The 10,740-nt window shown below is 66.0% G+C and overlaps 1 protein-coding gene across 1 annotated transcript; it reads right to left on the bottom strand.

Annotated features, from left to right (window-relative positions):
• Positions 1-3,410: 3,410 nt before the first annotated feature.
• Positions 3,411-7,497, bottom strand: ZBTB42 (zinc finger and BTB domain containing 42). Its single transcript, XM_061182925.1, has 2 exons — positions 7,403-7,497; positions 3,411-6,875 (listed from the first exon to the last, which is right to left on the bottom strand). The coding sequence occupies exon 2, from the start codon at positions 6,856-6,858 to the stop codon at positions 5,587-5,589; it is 1,272 nt and encodes a 423-aa protein (XP_061038908.1). The 5' UTR covers positions 6,859-6,875; positions 7,403-7,497; the 3' UTR covers positions 3,411-5,586.
• Between the last annotated feature and the right edge of the window lie 3,243 nt (positions 7,498-10,740).

Raw genomic sequence — 10,740 nt, 5'->3', positions numbered from 1 at the left:
AGCTATATCCTTTTATAATAAACCAGTGATCTAGTAAGTAAACTGTTTTCCTGAGTTCTGGAGCCGCCCTAGCAAATTAATCAAACCCAACGAGGGACCGTGGGAACCTCTGATCTATAGCCCAAGGGTTAGAAGCACAGGTGACAACCTGGTGTCTCAACTGGGTGGGCGGTCTTGTAGGACTGAACCCTTAACTGTGGGATCTGAGCTTTACTGGATAGATAGTGTCGGAATGGAGTTGAATTGTAGGACACCCAGCTGGTGTTAGAGAATTGCTTGCTGGAGGGGTGGGAACGCCCCCCGCAACACACACACACACACACACACACACACACACACACACACACACACACACAGGCACACAGAATGGAATTGGGTCCAGAGCCTAACTTTCAAGGCCTCAGCTGTCTGCTGAAGGAGGCAAGGGAACAGGTTTCTCTTTACACAGATTTCTGTTCAAATTGGAGAAAACAAACCCATCTGGGTCCAACTCAGGGAGGCGAGGCCCTGCCCCTGGATTTCGTGGGATCCCTCAAGTCACTGACTTCTCTGCAGGGCTACCGGCTAGCCTGGCCGGAGCCGGGGTCAGGGGGCCTGGACACTGTCAGCCTAGCCGGTTTCCTCTCTGAACAGCCCCCGCCCGGCCCCCGCCCTCCTGCCAGCTGTCCTGGACTCCTCGGTCCACGGCCCCCCCACCCCCGGAGCCCTCCGGGGGCCGGGCAGGGACAGCTGCGGGGGGAGCACGCGGGGTGGCCCAGGAGGCCTGGGGCCCAATGGCGTCGCTCCTCCAACTGCCCTCCCATCACACACGACCCAGCACGGCCAGCGCTCCAGGGACTGGCTTGCCTGCTCCGTGGGGCGCTGTGGCCAAGCCCTCCGCCCTCTGCCCTGGGTGGGCATCGTCAGCAGCAGCGCTGCCCGTGTGCCTGCTGGACGGTGCCCCAGGCTCCCCTCAGCAGCTGTCTGCCACGCCACGGTGCCTGTTCTACAAGTGAGGACACGGAGGCGGGGGAGAGGAAGGGACCCGGGGACAGGGACCGAGGAGGGCTTCTCTCCGTGCTGGCGTTGGGAGGCCAGGTGGCCTGCGTGGGGTGGGGAAGGCACAGACATCTTCCTTTCTGAGCGGGTGGTGGGGTGGGGAGGGGAGGGGGAGGGGAGGGGTGGGGGAGGGGTGGGGGGGAGGGGAGGGGGAGGGGACTGAGAAGGTCCTGGCACTTGAGGGCACAGGAAGCGGGGCGCAGGTGCCGCAGCACCACTGGGAGGACGGCACCGGCTCCGCCACTTCTCGGCTTGTAGATACCGAGCACCGGGCCCTCAGCTTGGAAACTGGCCTAGATGAGGGGTCAGTTTCTGCGGGGACCCGCCACAAAGGCAGTGGTGGACGTGACCGTGGACGTGGGGGAGGAGGGGGAGGGGAGGTATAGTGACCATGACAATGACAATGGCCGTGAGAGAGGAACCATGCGGCTGAGGTGGGAAGAGCAGTGCCAGGGGACCAGCAGAAGCTGGGAAGCAGGGCTGGAGCCGTGTCCGAAGCCTGTGCGCCTGTCCTCGGGTGTCTGAGGATGAACCTCCCTCAGCAGCGGGGATGAACCCAGGGAGGGGCGAGACCCGGTGTGGGGGGAGTGGGCAGCTGGCTGAGCCCCCGGAAGCTGGGGACGGAGGCCTGAGGCTGGCCAGAGCTGCCCTGGCCTCTCCCTGCCTCAAAGCCGGTGGGTGGCTTCCCCGGAGCGCCCTGGCCGTCACAGCCCTGTGCCGGCTCGCACACGACCCCTCGCTCTGACGCCCCTGCAGCGGCGGCCCTCGGCCTGGAGCACCCATCTCCGCGTCCACCTGGAGGGTCCTGAGCGCTCACCCTGCCAGGGGGCCTTGGGGAGCCCTCTTGCCCCGGAGTCCGACCCTCTGCACTCTCCATGGGCTCCTCCGTACTGCCCCGAGCGCCAGCTACCAGGGGGCTGCGTCCAGCACCGCCGGCGTTCCTGAAGGTTGTGCAAAGAGGGCCTGGCTTTGGGACTGCGGGCCAGCCGGGCCCCTCCATGAGCCGCCCAGGGGCCAGGCTGGATGCCCTCCCCCAACCCCAGGAGCGGGGCGACAGCTTCGGGGGTGGGCGTGTCAGCGCACAGAGTGCGAATGCGGCAGAGTCGCCTGCGGGAGGGATCCCGGAAGCCCCTCCCTAGTCAGCTCTGCCCCCAGGCACCTTTTGACTGCCCTCTTCCCCTGGCCGGCTGGCACGGCAACAGCCTTCTCCGGGGCTCTGAGAAGGCCTGGGCTGAGTCATGGGCCCAACTGGGAACATGACAGGGCCTCCCTGCAGGACAGTGGCTTAGGTCCAGAAGGAAGGCTCCGTGGGAGCCAGGCTGGGCAAGGGAGGGAAGGTGCCAGGCACAGCCTCCCAGAAGCAAGGCCTTGCACTTGGGGTCAGGACTGGGGAGGCCTCGAAGCTTGGCCCGAGAACCAGCAGCCCTTCTGGCACCAGTTCAGCTCGGGGCAACTTCGGGGGACCTCTAGGCAAGCAAGGCCCCCCCGCCCTGCCCATGGGGTCTGTCTCAGCTCTTCCTGGAGGGTGTTTGGCCAGGACTAGGCTTGGGACACACATAAGGCCATCCGCCCATCTGTCCTGGGCCTGGTGAGGAAGGCACAGCTCCCAGGAGGCTCAGGGAAGCACCAGCTTCACGCCCCTCCGTGAAGCAGTGGGGTGGGGGGGGGCCCTGGAACACCCATACGCACCCGCCCATCAGCCCGGGCACCAGCTGGGCTGGCTCAGGGATCCTGGAACCACCAAGGGGCCAGGCCCGCCCAGCCGCCCAGCCAGCCTGACCCCCCGGCCCTCTAGACATCAAGCTGGGCTCCACGGGGTGGGGATGGGGGCAGCAGGCACACCACCCCCTCCCAGACCTGCCCACCTCTGTGAGGGCCCATCCCGCCCAGAGGGAGGTAGGGGTACAAATGAGGTGTGGAGGAGGGGAGAGGGCACAGGGTGGGCTCGGGGAGGGGAGGGGGGTGGGAGAGGGCAGGGGAGCTGGGGTTGCCCCTGGATGCAGGGGCACAGGAAGACCCGGAACCACAGGATTGGGAGCCTCAGATCTGAGTCCCAGGGCCTGCGGGTGCTCAGAAGGCACCCCAAGCGAGAAGCCACGAGGTCTCTCACCAGGTCCCAACCTGCATCCTGCTCCCTGGGACTCCCCTCCCCCAATTCAGGGTTAAGGGGGTACAAATCTGGGGAAAGAGTGTCTGTCACCTGTCCACGGCCCTGCCCCAGTTCCCTCCACCCACGAGGCACAGCAGGTGGCATCTGGGACAGGGCTCCCAGAGTGCCCACCACCCACCTGGGTCCCCCCCAAGACCAGCAGCGCCCCCAATTCCCACGCGCACTCCTGTCCCCAGGAATAATCACGGCCGTCTCCACCTGGGGTGGGCTTTATTACCACTGTCATTGAGACGATGATGAGAACATGGGAAGACAGCACTGATTTCCAGACCTTCACAGCAGGCGGGCACGTGCACACAAAACCTCCCGCGGAACGCTAAGCATCAACAACTCTCCTCTGGGCACCCAGAGCCGCCCCCCAGGGGCAGGACAGCAGTGACCGAGGGGCGGGAGGCTGGGCTGCCCGGGAGGACCCACACAGCAGGCTCCACCCGAAATGCATTTACACGCACCTCTGCTACACGATGGCACACGATTAGCGTCTTAAATATACTTGTGTGTGTATGTATATCTATTTTATCTGAACCGCGTCAGCTATTAAATGTAAAACTGACCACTTCTCTGTACATTAACTTCACAGTAACTGTTTGCAAAAGACAATGAATCCAGTGTCGATAACTCAGGGCAGGCTTCCTGCCCCAGGAAAATAAATTTCTTCCCCGGTGGAAACTCCTTGGGGAAAACCAGGCCCGATGCTCATCTCCCCGCTGCCTGCTGGGGTGGGCGCGCGGCTGCTGGTCCGGCTCAGGCCCCGCCTTTGCTGGACACAGGTGCCCACACAGGCAGACTCACACTCACACACACACACACGGAAATCCGATCATGAAGCACATCATGCCAAGCGTGAGGTCCCACCAGCCCTTCCAGAGGTGGAGGGGGGCCAGGACAATCAGAAGCGGAGGTCCCCTTCCCCCAGCTCTCTCTCTGGTCCGCAGGCCAGTTGCCCACACACCGGGAGAGCCGAGGGCTTGCAGGGAGATGGTCCCCGCCTGTCCACCTGCTGCAAAGGCCAACGGTCTTCTCACTCCAGACCAGGCAAACGAATAAATACCACATCAAGTGTTGTCAGGGGCCGAGAAGATCATTTAAACTTGAACTCTGACCTCAGCACCATTTCCAGTCAGAGCAGAAAGAGCTCATGCAGTCCGGGGAACCAGGAACCCAGGCGGCTCTGCCACCTGTGGGACTCCCAGAAGCTGGGGCGGCCCCAGCCCTGCCCACCCCCTTGGGTTCCAGCGGCGAGCCCTGCTGGGTGAGCAGGCAGGCGAGGAGGGGTGCCCCCCACCAAGCACGAATGTGGTGGCCTTTTGCGTCTTAGGAGCATCAGCCCAGAGCCCCCCCCCGCCCCGCCCCTCCTCACGAGATGGCTGCTTTCACCCAGGCCCCACCGTAGGGAAGGGAAACGCTGCAAACATGGCTCCTGGTAAAGAGAGCAGCCCTCAGCCCTCCTGCTCAGTGCTCTGGAAATGACCAGCAGCTCCAGGGAGACCCTGAGCAGGCGGGGAAGTGACCTTCAAGGTCAGGCCTGCCGTTGACCTGCAATACTCAAGGCGGGCAGCTGCGTTCCCAGCCCCCTCAGCCCCACCCTGGGGAGGCTCAGAGGCGCCCTGCATCCTGTGCTCAGGCAGGGGAGCGGCACGGCCCGTCACCCACGGGCAGACATCTGGCAACCTCCGGAGGCTCCGTCTCTATCTAAAGAGAATCGTTTCCAAACCCCCACTTTCTCTGCCCTGTGATACGCTGCGGTCAGGGTCGAAAGCTCTGGAGGGCCTACCTCCCACCCCAGCGCCTGTAACTCTGGAGCCTCGCAGCTTCTGGCTGGTTCTGCTCCTGCCGCCCTGGGGTCCCTGCTGGGGCCTGCACCCCTGTCACACCAGCTGTGCCCTGCTGCCTCTCACTGTGCCCGGGGCCTCCCCTGCAGGGGCTTCCACTGCCACCCGCCAGGAGTAGCCTGTCCCATCAGAGCTCCCTGGCGGAGGCTCACACTGGCAGCATCTGTGAGCGGGCATCCGTCATCGAGCGCGGTGCCAGGGTCACAGGGTACCCCTGAGCCTGCTGGTGAGCTGGTCAGGAAAGCCCCGGGGGGAGGGTCAACGGGCCTCCTCGAGCTGCAGACACTCCTTGGGACTGGCTGAGGGGATGGAGAGGAGGGCGGTGTCTGGTCAGGGCACGTCCAGGAGCAGGAGTGAGTTGGCGGAGGCACAAGGCTGGAGAAGGGCTGTCCGTGGGGCTCCCAGTCGGCCCAAGTCTGAGGCCGCGTTCCCAGGGCAGCAGGGTTCTTTCCCCCGGCGGGCCCAGCCTCAGGGGCTTCACCTGCTGAGCTCCGGCCCCTCACACTCCATCCGCCCCTCCCTCCACCCTCACCCCTGCAGCGAAGGTCACACCAGCAGGGACTTGACCAGGCCACAGTGGAACTTGCGGACGTGGCGGTAGAGGTCCCCCGACTGCGTGAAGCGGCGCTCGCACCAGCGGCAGGCGTGGGGTTTCTCGCGCGTGTGCACCACGGCGTGGCGGCTCAGGTTATGCGAGTACTGGAAGCTCTTGCCGCACTGCACACACGTGTAGGGCTTCTCGCCCGAGTGCGTGCGCTCGTGCCTCTTCAGCGTGTAAGTGCAGGAGAAGGTCTTCCTGCAGAGCGGGCAGGTGGGCGCTGCGCCGTCCGGCGAGAGCCGGGCGCGGCCGCCGTCCCGCTCGCGGAAGTGGGCGCTGAGGTGCAGCTGCAGCACGTGGGCGCTGGGGAACAGCTTGCCGCACAGCGGGCAGAGGCAGAGGCGCCCGCCCGGCCGCAGCACATCCTCGATCGCCCCCCGCTCTGCCTCCAGCTCCAGTTCCCCACTGCCCACTTCGCTGACCCGCAGCTGCTCCAAGCCCCCGGCCAGGCGCTGGGCTGCAGGAACACAGGGCGGCTGCAGGGGGCTGTGGGGGCACCGAGGGCTTCTGCTGTCCTCTTGCTCGGACAGTGAGTCTGGCTCGTCCTTCACGATCGGCTGGGCCCCTGGCTGCATCCGGCTGCAAGGGGGTGTCTGGAGGACGCAGGGTGGGCGGATTGGCTCCCGCCTCGGGCCAGGCTTCAGCGACAGGTCCAGGGCCCGGTCTGACTCGCCAGGAGCCTGCCAGGGGGGAGGCCCCAGTGCCAGTGGAGGGCGGGTGGCCTTGACCCCAGCGGGAGGGAGCCTGGTCTTCTGGGCGGCTGGACAGAGTGCACGGGACCAGGCAGACAAGGGGCCTGGGGGCTGGCCAGGCAGCTCTGCCCCAGGGGCAGGCGTCTCCAGGGGCAGCGCGCGCTCCTTCTCCCGGAGCCTGTTCTTGCAGACCTTGACGATGTCGTACATGTGCAGGTAGCTGGCCGCGGCCAGGACGTCCTCGACGGGCAGGCTGCGCAGGTCCAGGCGGCCCTCGTACATGAAGTCCAGCAGACGGCCGAAGGCGGGCGCCGTGACGATGTCGCCGTTGAGCCGCACCGTGTCGCGGCTGCCCGCGGGCCGGTCCCTGTAGAAGAGATGGAAGTAGACGCTGCACGCGGCCAGCACGGCGCGGTGGGCCGGGAAGCGCGCGTCGCCCACCAGCACGGTGCAGTCGCACAGGAAGCCCAGCTCACGCTGCTGCCTCAGGCGGCCCAGCAGCCGCCCGCCGTGCTCCGGGAACTCCATGCCGCCGCGGTCATCACCTGGGCACAAACGGGACTCCCGTGAGCGCGCCTGGAGACGCCGCGGCCGCCGCTCGCCCCCAGTCGCCCGACCAGCCCCCAGCCCTTCCCGGGTGCGGGCAGCGCGGGGAGAGGGGCGCGGGGCTCCGCGCGCAACTGCCCGCCTGCAGCCGCCCTGGGCACCTGCCCGGAGCAGGAAAAACTCGATCGAAAGTAAACAGGAGCCGCTCCGCCGCGGGGGCGGGTCCCGGGACGCGGGCGGAGGGGGCCGGAGTCGCGCGAACCTGCGCGCGTCCCCGCCTGGAGTGCCCCTCCCCGCTAAGGCGCCTCTGAACTTCACTCCGGGGCGGCCGCCTGCCGCGTCCCCCGACGCCCGAGTCGCCGCGGCGCCGCCACCCCCGGCCCGCGCCCCCGCGCCGCCTCCAGCTGCTGCCCGGCCCGCCAGATGCAGCCGCCGCCGCCGCGGGCCCCATTTATGGCAGCGCGGCCGCGGGGAGCGGGCCGGCGGGCGGGGCGGGCAGAGCCGGGCGCCCGCCCCCCGCGCTCACCTCCGCCGCCCCGACCTCCTCTCCGGCCGCTGCCCGCGCCGCACGCCCTCCCCGGTGCCGCCCCGGCGCGCGCGGAGCTGCGGGCAGCGCGCCCCGGCGGGGAGGGCGCGGGGACGGGGAGGGCGCCGGGCGGGGCGCGCTCCAACTTGGCTGGCCGGGCAGCACCCGCCGCTCGCCCCGCCCCGGAGAGAGCGAAACTCGGGGCGGGGGCTGGAGGGGGCGGGCCGAGGCGACTTCCCGGAGCGGCGGAACCGCTGAGGTCACCCACGCCGCCCCTTCCCTGTCCGCCCCGCCCGGCCGGGCCCTGCGCGCCGCCATCTGGGGCGCTGGGGTGGGAGGGGACGCGGGGCGCGGGCGGGGGGGGGGGGGGGGGGGAGGGGGCTCTCTCGCGATACTTGCCGTCTCGTCCTCAGGGTACCCACCCCACCATGGGGTCCCAACTGCGCCCGTCTGTTAAGGGACCCCTTCCGAGGACCAGCTCCTCTCCCGGGCAGCGCTGGAGCAAGTCACCCGAAGGCACAGACGGACACGGCCTCCTGCCACCTCGCGGGGCGCCTGCCCTGGGATGGAGGAGGGGGAGTGGGGGGTCGTAAATATGGAAAAGATGACACCCCCTTTTCGTTGAAAGCTTCGTTTTGAATTCAAGTTAATTTAGCTGGGACCTTCTTCCAAACACTCAGCCGGGTTCTCGACCTTGGCGTCTTGAACAGGGAACTCTCATCTTGTCAGCCCACCCAGCAAAGCCTCTGCTGGGAGCCAGGCGCTGAGCGGTGTACTGGGAAAGCATTGAGGGCTGGGCACGTCCCAGAAGAAGCGATGGGGGTGAGGGAACCATCGCGGTGATGGAGAGAGAGGGAAGTGCACCCAGAGCCCAGAGCCAGCGGGAAAGCGGTCAGGGAGAGGAGACACCTTGGAGGGGCTGGGTTGGCGTCCCCCGGGCTTGGTGAGTCAGGTGCAAGGGCACCATGAAGGTGTGAGGGGACACCCAGGTCTGCTGCGTGAAGGAAAGAGCCCGAGAAAAATAGAAATGATTTTGGAGAGGTTGGGGCCCCTGGGTTGGGGTGTGCTGCTGGTGGGAGTCCTTTCCCCGCCGCCCTGGGCAGAGCAGGATGGGGGCACTGTGGACCATTGCTCAGCTGTTCACAACAGTCCTGTTAGTCAGGTGCTCTGATTATGGCACCTGTTTAGGTGGAGGTTCGCTAAGGTGCCCAGAGCCACACAGCAGGCAGTAAGTTGTTGAACCAGGATTCAGATCTGGCAGTGTCCTCAATTCTCACCTGCATAGCCCAGCAGCCGGGGAGGAGTAGAAAGGAGGCCTTGACCAGAAGTGGGGGTGGTGCTGGGGCAGGGGCTGGATTACAAAGGCCGGGACCCCCCTGGCCAGGTACACCAGGGCAGAGGAAGCAGCAAGAGGTGTGGGGAGCCCTCCAGCCATGCTCCTGGAAGGCCGGGACCCCTGGGAGGAGGGGGTTCCTGGCTGTGAGATGGGGTGGGAGCCCCCAGGGACCCTATTCAAACCCTGGTGGGTTGGGGGCCTGAGGAGTGGCCAGAGGCCCCAGGGTCCACCGCAGTTAGGACCTACAGTCTGAGGGAAAGAAAGCCACATTCTTATACTAAAATACTATTCCTTATCTATCTGAAATTCCAATTTGACCTGACAGCTTGCATTTTTATTTCCTATATTCGGCAGTCTCAGCTTGGAACCCTGGACTCACGCTGCGCTCAGAGCCACAGAGACTGCCCTGGCTCCCATGGCCCAGGCGCTCTGGGGATCCCTTCCTGAGGAGGGCCAACCTCCTCCTCCACACCCACGCCCTCCCACCCCAGCGGGGGGAGCTGGTTTCAAGTCAGCTCAGAGTGAACCCGGGGGGGACTGCCTCCTGGAGTCTTGCCTGCATCAGAGCCCTGCCCTCTCCCAACCTTGGGCATGACCCTTAACCTCTTCAAACCTTAATATTCTCATCTGCAGAATGGGTAGATTAACTGCGGGGCCTGGCACACACCAAGACCCCAGGCCCTTTCATGGCCAGTCCTCAGGTTCCACACGTTTCTCCCCGGAGAGCTCTTCCCGGCTCCTCCCCAGTCCTGTCTCTGCACCAGCAGCACCCCCTGGGAGTGGTCCTTCCTGATCACCCCCACTCAGGTGCCCCCAAACCCACAATCTCCTCTGTGGCCTTAGCCTTCTCCAGAGTGCTCCCCATGTCATGTGACCTTGCCACCCCCCCCCCCACTCCCTGCTGTATCCTTGCTGCTAAGAAGTTGGCGTGGCACAAAGTGCGGGTACAGTTGTGTCTCTTGAGTGAAAGCAGGGCAGAGGCATCTGCGCGGGATGTCCACGGGTGCCACCAACCTAATCCCGACTGCTCCGTCGTGCCCACCTGCCCAGCCCTGGCACACAGCTCCCCAGCCAGGCTAGGAGTGAGGCCCTGGGGCAGGCAGAGTGTCCTGGCCTGCCCTGCCTGGCTGGTGGGACAGAGGGCTCCTTGGGGCCCTGACAGAGGTTGTGGGGCATGGAGAGGGATCGAAGCAGCGGCAGGGGACGCTGCCAGCAAGAGGCTGGGGTTGTGCTGGGTAGCGATGGCTAAAGGAGGAGAAACCTCACTGGGAGGAGGGGATGGGGGAGAGAGGCCCCTGCATTTTTCTGGTCGGAAAGTCTTAAGTCTCCCTGGAGTTAAGTCTTCCTTAAGGCCCAGGAGGGGCCATCCCAGGCAGCCCCGAGATGGCACTCGGCAGCTAGCCGCCCTTCGGCCCCCAGATCCCCTGTTTGGCCTGGTACGGTCTCAGGTACAAGGATGACAGGAGGCTGTCGCAGTGGTGGGGACAGAGCTTCCCTGAACGCAGCCAGCCAGGCGGCCATCTGGCCCGGGAGCTGCCTGGAGGCCCCGCCCTGCAGCTGCTGCCGAGGCTAGGCAGCCCGGGGCTCCGGCCCCTGAGTCCTGCCCGATGGCCGGCAGCTGCGGAAGGTGACAGGGCCAGAGGACCCTGTGCTTTAGGAGGGGGCAGGTGGCCTTCCTCCCCAGGGGCCGGTGCAGCAGTTTTTGTTGCAAACATCTGTCTAAGGGGCTCCCCCGCGGCCTGAGCCTCAGCCAGGGCGGCCGGTGGGTCTGGGTCCTCTCCTTGACATTCTGTCTGGGGGGGCAGGCAGGTGTTCTAGAGAGGGACTCTGCTTTCCCTCCGGAGGCCAGAGGAGGGCGCTGGCCCTGCCCGAAGAGATGCCCCAGCCATAGGGCAGGCTCACGTAGGTGCTGCACGGAATGGGGTGTGGGGCTCACCGCAGGTCACGGGCCCTTGGTGGGCGCACCAGGCAGGGAGGCCTCCTGGAGATGGGCCAGCGGTGA

The sequence above is a fragment of the Eubalaena glacialis genome, chromosome 2 (assembly GCF_028564815.1).
Source record: "Eubalaena glacialis isolate mEubGla1 chromosome 2, mEubGla1.1.hap2.+ XY, whole genome shotgun sequence".
Taxonomy (NCBI): Eukaryota; Metazoa; Chordata; class Mammalia; order Artiodactyla; family Balaenidae; genus Eubalaena; species Eubalaena glacialis.
This window is presented reverse-complemented; position numbering and strand designations above follow the sequence as displayed.

Coding starts and splice junctions, on each gene's coding strand:
- ZBTB42 (XM_061182925.1), bottom strand. CDS start 6,858: ATGGAGTTCCCGGAGCACGGCGGGCGGCTGCTGGGCCGCCTGAGGCAG.